The 18,837-nt window shown below is 45.1% G+C and overlaps 1 protein-coding gene across 1 annotated transcript in view; it reads right to left on the minus strand.

Moving 5' to 3' along the window:
* LOC147437562 (uncharacterized) overlaps nucleotides 1-18,837 on the minus strand; it is an 89,913-nt gene that overhangs the window by 14,469 nt on the left and 56,607 nt on the right. The window contains exons 11-20 of the mRNA XM_086487076.1: nucleotides 16,239-16,300; nucleotides 15,926-16,005; nucleotides 15,776-15,846; nucleotides 15,596-15,683; nucleotides 15,448-15,520; nucleotides 15,273-15,368; nucleotides 15,077-15,185; nucleotides 14,903-14,996; nucleotides 14,235-14,318; nucleotides 13,967-14,123 (exon numbers count right to left, since the gene is read on the minus strand). Coding sequence (XP_086343202.1) covers nucleotides 13,967-14,123; nucleotides 14,235-14,318; nucleotides 14,903-14,996; nucleotides 15,077-15,185; nucleotides 15,273-15,368; nucleotides 15,448-15,520; nucleotides 15,596-15,683; nucleotides 15,776-15,846; nucleotides 15,926-16,005; nucleotides 16,239-16,300 — 914 coding nt within the window. The remainder of the gene's footprint in view (nucleotides 1-13,966; nucleotides 14,124-14,234; nucleotides 14,319-14,902; nucleotides 14,997-15,076; nucleotides 15,186-15,272; nucleotides 15,369-15,447; nucleotides 15,521-15,595; nucleotides 15,684-15,775; nucleotides 15,847-15,925; nucleotides 16,006-16,238; nucleotides 16,301-18,837) is intronic.

An 18,837-nucleotide genomic window follows, 5' to 3' on the forward strand; every position in this document is an offset into this window, starting at 1 on the left:
CCGGCGAAAAAAAAAGTCCCTGATTCTTATCCGTGAAAATTTTGGTTTCCAGTGAGTGATTTTCCTTCACGCACGATGGCTTCTCCTCATAATGGGGGCCTTACAAATGTGCGCTTTTACCACAGAAAATTACAAGGATAAATCAGGCTCCATACTTAACAATCTCCCACTTGGAGACTGATCTCCAAACCAAACCTATGACTGCTTTCCATTCTGGCTTCTTATCCTTGAATGCCGATTGAAGATGAGCAAAAGCTCAACTTCTCCTTGTTGACCACCTTTGTAAACATGTCTGCAAGATTTTCACTTGTATGCACCTTTCCTAGCTTTAGTTGTCTCTCTTCCAAAAGAGTGCGTATAAAGTGATATCTCACCTCAATGTGCTTTGTCCTTGAATGAAAGGCTGAGTTCTTCGCAAGATGGATAGCGCTTTGGCTATCATTGTACAAGACACAATTGTCTTGTTTGAATCCAAGCTCTTCTAAGAATCTGTGAAGCCACAGAATTTCTTTGCTTGCCTCCGTCATTGCTACATACTCTGCTTCCGTGGTAGAAAGTGAAACCACTTTCTGCAGCTTTGAAGCCCAACTTACTGCTGTGCCTCCAACCGTGAACACATAGCCAGTAGTGCTCCTTCGAGTATCTTTGTCACCTGCCATATCTGCATCAGCATACCCTTCTAGAAAAATATCAGTTCCTCCAAAATACAAAGCATTTGTTGTTGTCCCTTTTAGATACCTAAGTATCCACTTCACAGCTTGCCAATGCTCTTTACCTGGGTTGTCCATGAACCTACTCACAACTCCCACTGCATGTGCAATGTCTAGCCTTGTCCAGACCATAGCATACATTAGAGAACCTACCGCTGCAGCATATGGAACTTTAGACATATAGGCTATCTCCTCTTGTGTCTTTGGACACATATCCTTCGTTAGTTTAAAATGACCAGCCAAAGGTGTAGAAACTCGTTTTGCATTTTGCATTGCAAACCTTTCTAGTACCTTCTTGATGTAATCTTCTTGACATAGCTTTATTGTCTTCTTCGTCCTGTCCCTTGATATTTTCATACCAAGTATCCTCTTTGCAGCACCTAAATCTTTCATTGAAAAAGATTTGGGCAGCTCCTCTTTTAGGTCTTTGATGTCCTGCATGTTAGTACTTGCAATCAACATGTCATCAACATACAACATTAGGATGATGAATTTCCAATCTCCCAAATTCTCCGTGTAGACGTAGTGATCCGAGTTGCATCTTGTGAATCCATGATCCAACATCCATCGATCAAACTTCAAGTACCATTGTCTTGATGCTTGCTTTAAACCATACAAGCTCTTCTTTAATCTGCAAACCATTTTCTCCTTATCTTTTACTTCATACCCCTTTGGTTGAAGCATGTAGATTTCCTCCTCTAAGTCACTCTGAGGGAATGCTGTATTTACATCCATTTGCTCGAGATTTAGATCATGAGCAGCCACAAGGCTTAAGACAAGCCTAATTGAGTTTATTTTTACAACAGGAGAAAATATTTCATTGAAGTCAATACCTTTCTTTTGAGAAAAACCTTTTACCATAAGCCTAGACTTGTACCTTTTCTTCCCACCTTCTTCTTCCTTTAGCTTGTACACCCATTTGTTTTGAAGTGCCCGCTTACCTTTAGGCAACTCAACCAACTCCCATGTTTGGTTGCGATGTAGTGAGTCCATCTCCACTTGCATGCTCTTCGTCCATTCTTCTTTGGATTCATGTTGCATAGCTTCTTCATATGATTCCGGCTCTCCAGAATCTGAGATCAAGAGATGGTTGAAGGAAGGAACAAACCTTTCTGGAGGTCTACTTGCTCTTGTAGATCTTCGGGGAATAGGTTGAGGCTCCTCATTTGGTTGACGTTGTTGCACATTGTCACCGTTTGCAGTCCTTGAGTCTTCACCGTCCTCAAGCTCCATGTACTCATCACCTGTTTCTTTTGTTTGTTTTCTTTCCAAGTAATCTTTGTACATATTTTGTTCGTTAAAAATTACATCCCTACTCCTTAAGATTTTACCATCTTCAAGATTCCATAGGCGATACCCAAAGTCTCCTTCTCCATAGCCAATGAAGAAACACTTTTTAGACTTTGCATCTAACTTTGATCTTAAGCTTCTATCTATGTGAATGAAAGCCTCACACCCAAACACTTTGAGAAATGCATAATTCACCGGTTTACCTGTCCATGCCTCTTCTGGAACTCCGCCATCCAAGGCCGTTGAGGGTGAACGATTGATTAAGTACACAGACGTACTTACAGCTTCCGCCCAAAGCTCAAGCGGTAGGCCTGCATGTAGCCGCATGCTTCGTGCTCGTTCCATGATTGTCCTGTTCATCCTTTCCGAAATCCCATTTTGTTGAGGTATCCTTGGGGTTGTCCTTTGCCTCCGAATGCCATTGCTAGCACAAAAGCTTTCAAAAGCTTGGCTGCAATATTCGCCTCCATTGTCGGATCTGAGGCATTTAACCTTGGTACCTGTTTCATTCTCCACAAAGGCTTTCCACCTTTGAAATATGGAAAATACATCGGATTTATTCTTCATGACATAAACCCATGTTTTTCTAGTCGCATCGTCTATGAATGTTACATAGTACAATGAGCCACCAAGTGATGGTGTACTTATAGGACCCCAAACATGAGAATGAACCAACTCAAGTTTTTTATTTTTTCTTTCATTTCCTGATTTTTGAAATTTTACCCTCTTTTGTTTACCATAAACACAATCTTCACAGAACTCTAAGTCCACTTCTTTCAAACCTGGTAGAAGCTTCTTTGTTTGAAGGATTTGCATTCCTTTGACACTCATATACCCAAGTCGGTAGTGCCACACCGCACTGTCAACTTCTGTAGTTGCTGCACAAGCTGAAGGTTGCGTGCTAACAGTACACAAGAAAAGTGTACCGACTTTTTCACCCTTGGCAACCACCAAAGATCCCTTTGAGATCTTCCACCGTTTGTTTCCGAATGCAATGTTGTGACCTTCATCGTCCAATTGTCCTATAGAGATCAAATTTTTGCGAAGAGAAGGAACATGCCTAACATCTTTAAGCTTCCATTCATTTCCGTTAGCAGTTTTGACAGAAACTGTACCTTTGCCGACAATCTCACAAGCTTCATCATCTCCCAAGTATACATACCCAAAATTACCTTTGGTGTAGTCTTGGAAATGTTTCTTGTGTGGTGTCGCATGGAATGAAGCCCCGGAATCTACTATCCAGGAATTAGACACATTGTCTAATGAGAGAATTAGAGCATCTTGCTCTACTTTACCTGCCACATTGGCCTCCAATGTTGGCTTGTTGTCTTGAGACTCTGTCTCCTTCTTCTTCTTGGACCAGCAATCCTTCTTGACGTGGCCCTTCTTGCCGCAGTTCCAACATTCAAGAACTGACTTTGTGCGTGACTTGCTCCGCCTTGAGCGATCACGACCCTTTTGGTTTTTTAACCTCTCCTTAAGCCTTCCTCTTGTTTCCACTGATAGTGCAGCACTTGATGATTCTCCTGTGCTTCTCCTTCGCATTTCCTCCCTTAGGAGAACACCCACAACATCATCAAACTTAAGAGTATTTGTGCCAGAAATAGAATTACTTACAGCCATCACAAGGCTGTCCCAACTATCCGGTAGAGATGATAGTATAAGGAGAGCTCGCACTTCGTCATCGAAATTGATTTTCACTGATCGAAGTTGACTTATGTTTGTGTTAAAGTCATTTAGGTGTTCTGCAACTGAACCATTCTCTGCCATCTTTAGATTGAACAAGCGCTTCATAAGAAATACCTTATTGGATGCCGATGGTTTCTCGTAGAAGTCGTCAAGTGACTTCATCAAGTCCTCCGTGGTCTTCATCTCCGAAACATTGAAGGCCACCGTTGACGCCAAGCTTAACCGGATTGTTCCCAGTGCCTTTCGATCAAGGACAATCCATGCTTCATCTGCCATTGTTGCGGGCTTCTTCGCAAGACCGCCTAGTGGCAAATAGAGGTCCTTCTGGTAGAGATAGTCTTCAATCTGCATCTTCCAATGTTGGTAGTTTTTGCCGTTGAACTTCTCAATCTTGAGCTTCCCTTCCTCCGCCATAACTCCCACTCAATTCAAGGAATCCTTTCCTTGAGATAATTTAGCTACGAGCAAACCTTGCTCTGATACCAGTTGTTAGGAAATAAGACGTAGCTAAATAGATAATTGAGTAGATTACTTAATGGAAAGAGACAGATTTATATACACGAGATTATAGAGTAGAGAGAGAGAGAGAGAGTACACGTGATATACGTGGTTCACCCAATGTGGGCTACGTCCACGGGAAAGCAGCCACTCAATGGCTTTAGTACTTCAAAACAAGAAGTAGTTTACAAAGGGATTATACCCTTAATGGAGCTCCCGCCTTGCTTCACTCTCACCACCTCACACTCACCTTGTTGCATCAACTTCACACTATGAAATGTGTGTAGAAATGGCCTCCTTTTATAGGCCAAAAGGGCTGCCCTCTCTTATGAGAGATAGCCATGTGTAGCCGCCCTTGTGCGAATAAGTCTAAATCGGACCCTCCAATCCGCCCATGTGTGGCCGCCCTTGAGAAGACAAGTCCGCTTTTGAATTCGGCCACCGGCCATTGAATTCCGACCACCGGCCACCGGCCAACCGACCGGTTGTTTTCCGACCACTTTCCGGCCGTCGTTCGGTCATAATATTCCGGCGAAAAAGAATATTCCGACGAAAAAAAAAAGTCCCTGATTCTTGTCCGTGAAAATTTTAGTTTCCGGTGAGTGATTTTCCTTCACGCACGATGGCTTCTCCTCATAATGGGGGCCTTACAAATGTGCGCTTTTACCACAGAAAATTACAAGGGTAAATCAGGCTCCATACTTAACAAGGACAAGAAGCGAAGCAAAACCAAAGCTTTAAAAAGAACAAGAAAAAGGCAAAGAAGCTCAAATTCCGACCAATTTCTGACAGCTCTACGGAGGAGTCATCCTCTGACAGTTCGGACTTCGACGACCACATGTTTTATGCGAAGAAGAAGCACTACTTTTACAGAGCCAACCAATACGACTTCCTCGAAGATAAGAGCAAGAAGGCAAAGAAATTCAAAGAGGGTGGACAGTCAATAAAATTTGAATCCTTTTCTGGATTCCGAGATGCTCCAAGGGCTTTGGCCTTCCAGCAGTTTGACATAGCCTTCTCTGGAGAGCATTACTCAGAGTATTCCAAGATCAAGAGGGCTGCATCGTCTTTAAAAGGAAATGCTCAAACATGGTGGTCCACTCTTCTTCTGAAGAAAGAAGCCCCAATCAAGTGGTTGAAATTCAAACAACTCTTTATTTCTTCTTGGTTGACCCGAGAGTATGAACAAGATGTAAGAACCCCTTGGAACCATCTTCGGATGACCAAGGGAAATTCTTTGGATGCATACTAAGAGAGGTTTTGGAATTCTTTTCTACCGACCTCTTCGTTTAAGAAGGTCACCTTGAAAGAACAGATTGAGAGGTTTTGTTGCGGACACCCTACAGAAATACGAGGTTACTGCCTTGAACAAAAGTCTGACTCTATTCAAGAATTAACGGGTCATGCGAAACGGGGGTTCTCGATACATTCGGAGAATTTGACCTACCCCACTGATGAAATCTTGACTCAAAGGACCAGACAAACCTCCAACAACAATGAAAATAGAAAGAAAAAGAATCCCAAGGAAAAGAAAGATATTGTAGCACGGATAGTGTGTCGTGCTCTCTCCAGTGGGTGCTTCTCAGTGCAATGTGCGTGACAATCTCACTCAAAACAGACTGAAAACAAAGAACAATAGACAACAACTGAGCTCACAGAGACACAACAGCAGACCAGAACATATGACTTGACTATCTCAAAGAACTGATACAGACTCTGGCGTGGCAGCACACTCAGCTCCAACCCAAGACTCACAGGTACAATGGGGTGTTGAGGCTCAGATGTGCAGGGATGGTGAAGACGTGCTGTGTGTATAGACTCGCTCCTCCAAACGACGACCCTGGACCATATATCTAGAAGATGATCTCTATGACCCAACAACTACTACTCATGTCCCACCATAAAGAACCACCAACGGCTCATAAATGTCAGCCATCTAAGTCTATCTCCAGACTGAGTGGTGATGGTGACCTGGCCACGATGTCCACTAGAACCACCGTCGTACCCCTGCCACGTGTCGCTGCCCAGTCAAGAGAGTCCGTCCCGTGTGAACTGGACCAGACCAACCGTACTAACTGTGTGTCCTGTGAGAGTGACACTGTAGCCTGCTACAGGTTGCCCGCCACAAAACCGCTCACCATCTCGGTGAGAGGAAATACTAAAAAAACTATGAAAGAAAACCACTATGTACCGCATCTGTACGTCTTTCTTGAAGCAGGTGCTAGGCCCAACCATGACCTTACATGCTGCAAAAGTGGAGTTAAAAACATTGCACTGCTTGCAAACGTCTTAAGCCTTTGAATAGGCAGGAACCCAGTATGATTGCGTAGTCCAAGAATCCCAATTGGCAAAACAGAATGAGGCTCCACAGCAAAGAGATATACTCGGTTGGATCCAGCGCATCTTTATCCTCCATAACCATAGTGAGAGGAAAATGACTTGGTCCATGCTTGCAGATGAAGTTGCTCGAAAATAGGGATGACCACAAGCTCAAGTAATACCGCAAATAAGGTCAAGCGCCATCGTGATGGCAGAACGAAAAGCATTTACAGCAACGGAATGGCAACCAGGTGAATGCTTGAAAGCAACATGGAAATAGCTAAAAGGCTCTTCATCTTGATCGTCTGCTATGAAACACCAAAAGACCTGCTTCAGAAACTCCAAAGCTAGCAGCCCTGGCTGAGCAGAGTGGAAAGGGTGGGTAGGGGCGAGGGGTGGGTAGGGGGGTTGAGGGCTAGATAGGGAGTGGGTAGGGGCGAGGCCTAGGTAGGGGGTGGGTAGGGGGACGAGGGGTGGGTAGGGGGGTGAGCCATAGGTAGGGGGTGGATAGGGGATGGGTAGGGGGCGAGGGCTAGATAGGGGGTCTAGGGGTGGGTAGGGGCGAGGGGTGGGTAGATAGTGGGTCTAGGGGTGGGTAGGGGGTCTAGGGGTGAATAGGGGGCAAGGGGTAGATAGGGGGTCTAGGGGTGGGTAGGGGCGAGTGGTGGGTAGATAGGGGTCTAGGGGTGGGTAGGGACGAGGGGTCGGTAGGGGGACGAGGGGCGAGGGGGAAAAGGGTAGGGTCGAGGGGTGAGAGGGAAAAGGGTAGGGGTCGGGGCGAGGACTGGTGAGGGGGCGAGGGGAAGGGACAAGGGGCGAGGGGGAAAAGGGTAGGGACGAGGGGTGAGTAGGGGGGCAAGGCGTGGAGACTAGGGGCGAGGGGGAAAGGGGTAGGGAGGCAAGGGGGTGTGAGGGGGAGTGTAGGGTGTAGGGGATAGGGTAGATGGGGTAGATGGGGGCGAGAGGGTGTAGGGGTTAGATGGGGGCGAGAGGGTGTGAGGGGGTGGCCGGAATAATTCTTGTTCCATTGCAGATGAATTCCATGGTCCACTGTCTGAAGAGGAGATGCTACAGAGCGCGGCAGTTGATGGAGAGCATGAGGAGGTACCATGAGCAAGACAACTCCATGGTCCACTGTTTGAAAGAGGAGATGCTACAGAGCGCGGCAGTTGATGGAGAGCATGCGGAGGTACCATGAGCAAGACAACTATCATGTGCAGGTAATTCATCCAGCAGGACAGGCTCTGTGAAGGGAGCTCGCTAGACAAAGAGGAGAGCTTTGTTCTGGTCGGAGAAGCAGACACAACTGAGGCTGATGTTTGCAGGGGGGTGAACTCTTGTAGAGGTGATTTCTTCCCGCTTCTATGATTCTTCGTAGGCTCACCAAATTCAAAGGCTTCCACCAAGGGCGCATCAGGAGTAGCTTCTGTGACCTTCGACCTTTGAGCTGGCTCGGGTGGCTCATTAAGTTTAGTTACTGTGGAAACATTGGAAGAGGGTGTACCTTTAGGCAAAGAGTGAATCGAAACTCCAAAACAGGGCATAGATTTGGTAGCATCCAACCACTCCAACAGATCCTCATTGACCCGTCAGGTGGAGTAGGTTGTTCCAATTCAAGGCTGGTTGCTAGGGACAAAGAACTATGTTGCACAACGGGATCCATGCCTCCTTCTAGGCGAATTGGTTGCATCGGGGAGCCAAGAGTATGTATCCACATGGCATCGTTTCCCCAATCATGAAGTGCTTTAGTGTGTCGCAGCCATGGTCTTCCGATGAGCAAGGGAAATCTGCCCTCCACCTATGGCAGACGAATCACAACAAAATCCAAACTAAAAAGTGAAATCTTGTGCGTGCAAAGGCACCTTTTCCACTATGCCCACAGGATATACTGTCCTCTGGTCGGCCAATGTTACTGTGAAGGGGGCAAGTTGAGTAGGTTGCAGGCCTAAAGCCATCATAGTGAACTCAAGCATCCACAATTACTCCTGAAAATTGCTCCCCCAAGACGGACACTGTCAGGCGAAGGCTTCTATAATCAGTGAGGGGAGCAGCGGGATTTGATATCATATAGGACTCTGATGGTCGCACTGGGAGGTGCCCACCACTAGGACTTGCTCCGGGGTAAAGTGATTGAATAACAGCAAGGGTGTCGCTTCTAAAACTCGCATCTAGTTGCAACATGTCATAGAGGGACACTTGTTGGAAGATGTTCTTCAAGACTGTCTCTGCTCTAAGCTTTTCTTGTTCTACTAGTGGTTTCTAGTACCTTGATCTTCTGTAGATCGGAAACTGCTTCCAAGAAAGCTTCATCAATATTGGAGAGCAAAGGTTTGGATTCTTTCATGGCACTGGGGGATGGCTTGTCAATAGCTGAAGGCAGGGTATCCACTAGTGTGAGAATGTGTGGGGGAGTTGAACTTGCTAGAATGCTAAGACCGAGAGAGGCTCTCTCGGCTCGAGTGAGGACACCCGATGGCTCCTCTACCAACTACAGCTTATTTTGAGGGGTAACCACGTGGGTAGAAGGGGGCGGCTGAGGAACGGTGCTAACTGCTATCAAATTGAGCTTGGGATAGGCAAACTCATTATGGCTTTGACTTGGGTTCGAAGCCGTGGATGCACAAATTTTAGGGCAATCCTTACTGTAGTGATCCTTCATTTCAAGGCAATGACGGCAGGGAGGGGACCCTTCAGGCAGAGGGCATTTGCTTTGGTAATGACCATATTCCCCGCATCTGTAGCACAAAATGGGCCGATTCAATGAGCGAGTCGAAGGGCGAGGTGGTCCTTGCTCCTAGTGTATGGAGTTGGAGGTGGAGGCATAGAAGTTTTGAGGTGATGAGGGAGCATGGGTATGATAAAAGCTCTGAGACGGAAAAGTACTTTGCATACCTTGCATAGGAGGGGCTGTCAACAAAGGTGGCATATGGTGTGGATGGCCACATGGAGAAACCATGTTGGATGCAGGTGCTGGCCCTTATTGAAGAGTAGGACCAAGACTTTGCTGTATTTGTCGCAATCCCTTGAGGTAGTAGCAGTCCTTGTCCTCGTGTCCAGACTTTTCACAGAAGTGGCAGTAAACCCGAAGGGGGCATTCCTGTGGAGGGTGCCCTGGAGAGCGGCATGAGCTACATCAAACCATAGCCTTAGTCTCCTGCTGAGGCTTGATCTCTTCTAGCTCGCGCTTGATCTGTTCCAATGCCTCGTGATGTGGAGGCTTCTCCTATCTAAGAGAGAAGGACCTCTCCTCTTGAAGAGCTCGCTGTAACTTTAGGGCTTCCAGTTCCCTGCGTAAAGAAGTTAAAGGATCAGAAGGACTTTCCAAAAACATTGAAGGGGTCTCTACCTGAGGAGAGTTTGTGAACAGCTTCCTAGCTCCCTCTATCCTAGTAGCAGCCGCGACAAACTCCTCCAGAGTGGCGTCGGGTCAGAGACTAGAAGTTTTGGGAAGAGCCTTCTCCACCCACTTCTTAACCATAAATTCACCGGGTTGCTGGGGAAGCTTGGCAACCAAAGACTTGGTTTTAGTCATGAGTTCTGCAAAAGTCTCCTCTTGTTGGAGCACCATGTTGGCTAACTCATCCAACACTTTTCCTGGTAGTCACCTGGCCTGAATGCTGCATAGAACTGTTGTTTTAAAGCTGCCCAAGTTGCAAAATGATTCTCTGCAAACTTACTGTACCATTTATTTGCTAAGCCATCTAAGGTAGATGGAAAGAGTACCAAATAAGCATCTTCCTGTTAAGACCACGACCTCTACAGAGAGATACAAACCTCCTTGCATGGTCGTCTGCATCTTCTGAGGAGTGTCCCTTGAGGGTAGGAAACTTGATGTTTACCTTGGCCAACACATTGGTCAACGCCTCCATGGCCTCTTGCTCAGGAGCCTGTTGCTCAATAGCTTGCTGTAACAAAATGGGGGAGAGCTTCACTGGGGAAGGTGACTTGGGAGATGTCAAACTTGATGGAGGAATGGATGAGGCTGTATGTGGAGGTATGGGTGATGAGGTTGGTGGACTTCTACCAAGTACCAAGGGTTGACGCCTTATGTTGTAGTACTTCAGAGGACTTAGTAGTGTGCTTTGACACTCAAATGACCGCCTTGTATGTGTTATGCACCGACCACAAATCCAACCAAGCTTTGGGCAAGAAGACCTTTAACTGCTTTAACTGGATGAAGACAAGTCTAGACTCTACTAGACCAACAAGTGACTAGACCCCGGTTGGACCAGGGACGAGGAGAGACTAGACCAGGGACGAGGAAGGACTAGACCAGTGACGAGGAAGGCCTAGACCAGGACGAGAGAGGACCAGACTAGTAGGTTACACAGTGCAAGGCAAAGTAAGCGAAACCAACTAGCTTCACGATTTGTATCTTATCAGAAAGTGAGACTTCAGTTGAGGTCCCACCGTGATCGCCAAAATGAGAGCACCTGTAGCGCGGATAGTGTATCGTGCTCTCTACAGTGGGTGCTTCTCAGTGCAATGTGCGTGACAATCTCACTCAAAACAGACTGAAAACAAAGAACAATAGACAACAACTGAGCTCACAGAGACACAACAGCAGACCAGAACATATGACTCGACTATCTCAAAGAATTGATACAAACTCTGGCGTGGCAACACACACAGCTCCAGCCCAGGACTCACATGTACAATGGGGTGTCGAGGCTGAGATGTGCAGGGATGGTGAAGACGTGCTGTGTGTATAGACTCGCTCCTCCAAACAACGACCCTAGACCATATATCTAGAAGATGATCTCTATGACCCAACAGCTACTACTCATGTCCCACCATAAAGAGCCACCAACGGCTCATAAATGTCAGCCATCTAAGTCTATCTCCAGAATGAGTGGTGCTGGTGACCTAGCCACGATGTCCACTAGAACCACCGTCGTACCCCTGCCACGTGTCGCTGCCTAGTCCAGAGAGTCCGTTCAGTGTGAACCAGACCAGACCAACTGTACTAATTGTGTATCCTGTGAAAGTGACATTGTAGCCTGCTACAGATACACAACCCTAACTGGCTCTTACAGAAAGGGCTAACTATCTCAAAGAGGGGAGGTGTTTTGGTTGCGGGGAACAAGGGCACATCTCCTCAAAGTGCCCCAAAAAGGCACAACAAGGACAGACTAAAGACAAGCCAGAGAGTTCTAGAGCAGCAGAGGAACATGGCAAAAAAGGCAAGATAAAAGCAGGATTCCTACCGGATTGCATAAGAACCAACCCAAGCGAGATAGAAGAAAGTACAGAACTTTCCCGAGCTTGGGGCAGAGTGAAAGATCAGGAAGCCCTTATCTTTTTTTGATGGAGGAGCCAAGGCCAACTTCATTTCACTTGAATTGGTGGCGCGGCTCGAGATTACTCCCGATAGGATGGGGCCACCAGCGGAGGCAGTTCTAGCGGCACCCGGACAGGACGTAGCCATAACGCCTATCATTGGCAAACTTCGTTTGCATTGTCACGGGTATGTAGGGCACGAGGACTTTTACATCATGCCTTTGGAAGGGTGTGACGTCCTCCTAGGAATCCCTTGGTACCATAAGAACAACGATGTGGTCGACTATCGGGCCAAGAAAGCGACTTTGACAAACGAGAAGGGCATAAAAATTGTACTAGATGTAAAATTGAAGGGCGAGTCCATCCCTATTGTATCGGCTTCGGCCAATTCAAAATTAATGAAATCCTGTCTTTTTGTTTACTCAATCTCTTTGAAAGCATTGAATGATGAACATCGAATGAACATGTCTGGACTAGACAAAGAACACCAAGATTTTATGTACACACATGCTGATTGTTTCTTTGAAGGCCTGCCAAGCGAGCTACCCCCATCTCGTCATGAGGACCATACTATTGATCTGATTCCTGGAAGCACACCACCAAACCGGCCATCTTACCATGTTAGTCGAGTCCAGAATGAAGAAATTGTCACTTTGTGGTATCCTAATTTGAGATTTTATCATCATACAGGTCACAAATACTGTGTTTGAAGTACGTGTACATGGTAATGAGTATTCTGCAATAGTTGGCATACAAGTCCCAAGTGAAAAATCCCTTGATCGATCTTCCAGGTAGGTAGATCTATCTAATCAGCTATAGAGTGATAGTTTATATGCTTGTAGGCTTTTATTGCAAAATTTCTATTTTTCTCTAGTTATTAAGGTATTTTTATCAATACTGCATATTTTTACGTACCTCAATCCATACATGACTGTGTACCTTACGTACCGTATTTTACGTATGGCTCCACCTTGCACAGGAATGATAGTCGAGTGGACACCGTTGCCAGCCTACCACTTACCACCACAATCCAAAGATGTGCAGTTGTCTTTCAGAGATATTTCCTAGCAGTTATGAATGTTACAATGTATCCATTGTATGTATGGTCAATCAGATATGAGTCTTTGGTCTAAAGTCTAGTCCTACACACGACACTCTTCCTGCCCTATTTGAGCCATAGTACCTTTGTACCTTGTGTGCACTCGATTTGGAGATGTGGTGATGCCAACCAGTTTGTAGCTAATGATACAATGAAAGCAATCGAGCTTGCACTTGCACTGGACTTTGAGCCTAGTTTGTTGTCTACTTTGAGTACATTTGTTGTTGTATACACTTCAGTTTGTTAATATGTTTTTCAATCGTCTCTTTGTGTGTCATGGAGTGAGATTTCTGTGTATGTTGCACTGAGGAGCACCCAGAGTAGAGAGCACGACATAGTTTTCCTATTACACGATCCAAGACTCAGCTGAGCTCCACTACTCACAATGTAGCAACTACAAGGACCTGGCTGGCAGCACTCTCAGCTCGGACAAAGGACTGTCAAGGTACAATGAAGGTGTAGAGGCTTCATCCGTGCGTGGAGTGTGCATGTGTGATTGTGACTCAAGACTCATCAGAACAGACTGGTAGACTCATATGTGATGACTAGCACAAAACATGAACCCATATTGTGGAGGAGAACCACCCACGTGGGAGGTGGCTACGATATTGTAACTTACTCTGGCCTATGGCCAGCCGATGATTGAATGATCAAAGAATCATCAGTTGTAAAGTGCCCTCCAGGACCAATCCAAGACTACGACTAGCCCACCTGTAAAGCACCTGCCCAATTTTAGGACTATCCCACCTAGCTCACGAACTGGAACACTAACACTGTAGCTGGGCTACACTTCAAAAAGCTGCAGAACCATAGCCAGTCCCCAAGACTCCAAAGATTGGCCTGCTGCCATGGAACCCCAAGGCCACATGCAGACAGCTCCCAACTGAGAGAACCTACAAACAGAAGACCTGGGAAGCATTGCACAACAAATTTAGCCGACACCTTGCAAGCCAAACATAAGAAGAAATAATCCGGTTTGAAATCTTAACCCTCGACAAGTATCAAACAAGAAAAAGATGAATCTAGAACATAGGGATGCACTCAGTATAAAAAATTCTTCGGAGCACAAAGATCACTTTACCAATAAAAAGCTGCTTTAACTCATATAATTGATTCCATTGGCCTGTAGCTTTCCAACGATCACAGAGTTTGTCTAAGAGTTTGTAGCTTGGGAAGAAAACCAATGCCCCATCAGGGGTTGCCTTAAAAAGCTCTTCCAAGGTTTTGCCAAGAGCATCCTTTAACGCATTGAAACTGATCAGACAGGTAACAACCATGATGCAGCACGCACCATAATTTGACAGCAAAAGATAAATACTATGCTATCTAGTTCGAATATAGATCTTCACCTGAAAAGCATAGCCATCAGCGTGTTTATAGCTAGCATTAAGTGGAACATTTCCCAGACCTCTTGGTAGCACACCTGCCCAGACCTGAAGACCAATCACAAACCATTCATGCATACAAAATACCAAGCATAGGTAAAGATTTGAGACGGGAATAATTACCAACTTTTTGAGTCATGACAAAAGAAAAAAAGAATCCAAGGTAAAAAATTAAAACCTTTGAGGATAATTTCCAATGTTTTTTTGCCTTATGTGAAATAGGTTAAGGTTCAATCAATCCAGTAAAGGTCCACACTCTGGACTATGTCCAATGCTTGCAGATTGCAGCATTTCATCTCATAGAGTAGATTAATATCCCTTGCTTGAAAAAGCCAACCATTTGCAACGATTGCTAGTTTTAATAGTCATCGCTCTCTAAATGATACTCATAATCTTTTTTACACCATCCATGCAGTCTCACATGTCCCATCGAAAATGTACTGCCTAGATATTTCTCATTTTCTAAGATATGGCAGCTAAGTCAATCGCATGGATTCCTCTTGTGGGCAACCAACTTCCCACAATCAAGACATGATGTGCAATTGTTTTCATAGAAGTTTGGCGTCTGAATTAGAAAAGATGTCCTGAAAAGAAAACAAGTCCTCATTGCTGGTAGAAATATCAACAGTAACCTGCGTCTTCATGTCAATAACATGAGGAGCCTCCATGGAAACCTCAAATGTGACTCCTAGCTCTGAAGCAAAGGAGCCAATTGGCGATAATGTCCTGCACAAAATAACTCTTTCACTATACAAAGGCAGTTCATAACCTCAAAATCATGAGCTTGCAAAGAATTGAGCTCATACCCAGAGGTAAGGATGATACTTTGGGCCTTTGAGGCAATTTCTCCAAAGACTACAGCTGGGTTCAGGCACCAAAGGCTAAAAGAGCTAACCCATCCCGTCACTCCAAGCTCTACAAAAGGCCACAGCATATGATATGCATTTAGCAAAAGTTTAAAGTGATTTCTAACAATCCGAGAAAGGTTGTTAAGAAAGACACCTGCATCTCTTTTGACATATTTCTGCACAACAAGCCTATAATCATGCAAATGGACACCATTATCTTTCAGCATGAAGTTCAAGACCGAAAATAGGCCTGCTCGAAAAAAGTAGAGTTTGTAGGCCTCATACTGTAATTGCAACCACCATTCAAGGGAAAATTACACAAAGTATACCTTCAAGAGTGCCAGCAGCAAAGCCACTTAGATGGCTCCCATCTGTCTCCGCTTCTGCTGCAGCTCCTACAGCCTGCAAGAAAAAAATAAGGAATAAGAAACAGTGCTCAATGCTATGCTTCAAAGTAAGCTCTCATTATCACATGACCTTCTTAGCACACTCTGATAGCATTCCAAAGCTTTGATATTGAATTCCTGCTCGTTCAAGCTCTTGAACAGCACCTTCCCCAGACCAACTACAGTCATAATGAAGATTCAGAAGTCTAAACCATCACTTAATTTAACTAACAGGTCCTCAGAAAGAAAAAGAAATAAACCATCAGGCTACCATGAGCTATAACGTTCAAAGTCTTGCTTCTCCAGGGTGGTGCTTTTTTGATACAACCAGCTTAGCATTTCCTGCCAAAATCTAAAGAGCTATCATCAAAGGAACCAATTAGTAGCTGAAGTGCATAAAACGAAGGTGACTACTAGAAACCTGGACCATATCTAACAGAGGATGATAAAAGTCAGCTGCAGCACCCATTGCACCCAGCTGCTCCAGCTCCATGCGTAGACCTAAGAACCCATGGCATTCAGAGAAAATTAAGATATTTGTTGCATTTTCTGATAGAAAGCCAGCACAGATGGTGGCAAATTCAGAAATGAGTGACATGCATCATAAAAGAATTTTATCAAAGGCCTACTGCAATTTTATTGAGAGTACTCAAAGAGCAACAAGTGCTCACTTTTACCACGTCAACAAGTACTTGAAGAACAACAGCAAAATCCAGGTGGATGCGAAAAATGACCTTCTAAGTTGCTGGTTTCCACATCAATACTTCCAGCTTCTCGGGCAACATCTTCAATATTGCTACAAATTCACAAGTAGGTGAACTGTAAAGCTAGAAAAAAATGTTAGGCATAGACAACTAGGAATTGTAACTCTCGTTATATTTGCAATTCCACAAGTAGGTGAACTGTAAAGCTAGACAAAAATGTTAAGGCATAGACAACTAGGAATTGTAACTCTCGTTATATTTGCAATTTTAGATTGTAGCAACAGAAGAGATCAGCAGGAACTCAAGTCAAATATGCACAAACATTTCTTAATGAAGAAACGAGAGCTAGTTTCTCTTGATTTTGATGTTTGCTGGCAGTGCTGCCTACCAGGCACATGTATACACTGAAGTACGCTGGTCCAGCACATATCGAGTCTACAGTTGTTGGCAAACTTCAGTTTATGCTATTGTTATTCCAGTTCATATAGCCATTTCACTATTCCTATTCCAAATCAATTGCCATTTCATTGTCATTGTTTCATGTCTGATACATCCGAGTGATGTTTCATGCATATCGCACTCAGTCACACCCACCAAAGATCACAGAGCACAAATCACGACACACTTCTTCTATAGATGCTCTCAATTTTGGCACGCCCAGTGAGACCTCAATAGAAATCTCACTCTGTCAAAGTCAACTAGGCACAGTATAACAACTCAGCTCCAACTGGTTGACTAGTTCCTACTTGCCGGATGAGCTCCAATGAGCTCCAATAGGTCGACTAGTTCCAGTGGTCGACAAGTCCACGCTTGTTGAGTCAGCTCCAACTGGTCGACTAGGTCCTACTTGTCAAGCCAGCTTCATCAGATTCACTAGTTCCAACCGGTAGGCCCAGCCCATTTGGACAACTAGTCCCAACTACGACACTCAGCCCGGTTCCTATTTGTCAGGTGGCTGCATCAAGCCGACAAGTTCCAACAGGTAGGCTCAGCCCATTGGGTCAACTAGTCCCAACTACAAGGCCCATACCATCTTGGTCGACTGTTAGAGCCAGCCCTGGGGTCAAGGTGGGTTGGTCTAAAGGTGCTCATGTATGCCCCACACAAGGCAGTCTAGGAACACCGGTGTCAGTCCTGTGTCAGTCCCCTTTGGATTCCTTTGAAGTCCTATAGGAGAAGGCAACAACCCTTCCTACCAGTTCAAAGTCTTTCACCCCTTTACCACTACCTTCACCTCTACATCATCGCCTTAACCCCATAGTCACAGGGGACGCCCATTTTTAGGCTTCCCATCCCCACTTGCCGTCCTGCCCTCTTTTTTACACTAAAAATCCATTTGAGCCCCGTTCCCCATCCCCAAACGTGTCCCTTGTGACTATGCTTAACCAAGTAACTTGGCCTCCCCTACCTAATGCTACATCACTTCTTTAAGACATACAACCCCCCCTCTCCCCCCTGGGCAGCAAAAGAAGAGTAATCGCCCTCGATTACACCTAAATAGTAAAAACAGACATAAAACCAATTAGATACCTCTAGTAACTATGGTATCCAGTTTGATCATATGTAAGGCCATAGTCTCACATGAGATTGTCATAGCAGAGTTGGGGGCCACACTGATTGTGATTGAGGCACTTACGAGATCGATATCCTATATGCATGGCTTATGGGATTTCAAATGCATGGCTTCACTATGGAAAGACTACCACCTTTTGTGTACTCATTGGATTCACCATCGCTCGCACTGACACGGCAAGAGATTAGCAGGACTACCAGGCAGGATCTCACACAATTGGTCACGAGGAGGACATGGTTGTCGTCTGGAGAGGAGCTCGGGAAGAAAATGGCTTTCTGCAGAGACCATTTTCTCTCACACCAGGCTTCATTATACAATCGAGTTACATGGATGGGCATCTTTCACATGGGGTTCGATGTACGATAGGTCCACTACATACATCCTCACATTAGCTGCAGATAGAGATAGGCAAATACACATCAGTCCCCCCACATCTATGCCACCTAAAGCCAAAGACAGAGGAGCATTACATATGTAGATGCACAATGTATTATGAGATCCTAAGCTGCTTCCACTGTTTATTCAAAGCGGGTTTCGGTCCTCTTGCTAGAGTGATGGACTAAATCAATCAAAGGTATCTTGGGCTTTTCCTACGGGACCATACAATCTCGAGACGTACATGCAGTGTGTCACAAAAAAGTTCCATAATGTACAAATCAGTTGGATCTGTAAATGCTTGAACTTGAAGTTGAAGTGATCCGATCACTGGTGTCGATGATATGTGAGTCCTTTTGGCCATCTATGCTTCAATCGGCCAATGCCCAATCTTGCAGCTAACTGTGGTCAGATAAAATTCTACATGGATTCTGAATCAAAGATGATAAGGGCATCTTGATCTCTAACTTTTCCCGAAGTTTTACATGGTTCATTAGATGGATCAAAGGTAGGGATGCCTATCAAGTATGCATCAATCCAATTGAAGTTCGAGGTTTTTTATTGTTTGTGCTATTAGATAAAAGTGGTTGTTTGTCGTTTGGGGCTGTCAGATAGTCTTGGGAAATATGGCCTTGAGCTCCACACACGTAACACCTTCCATCTAATCGGTGCTGTCATTTC

Source organism: Adiantum capillus-veneris, chromosome 17, assembly GCF_014529385.1.
Source record: "Adiantum capillus-veneris isolate H3 chromosome 17, ASM1452938v2, whole genome shotgun sequence".
Taxonomy (NCBI): Eukaryota; Viridiplantae; Streptophyta; class Polypodiopsida; order Polypodiales; family Pteridaceae; genus Adiantum; species Adiantum capillus-veneris.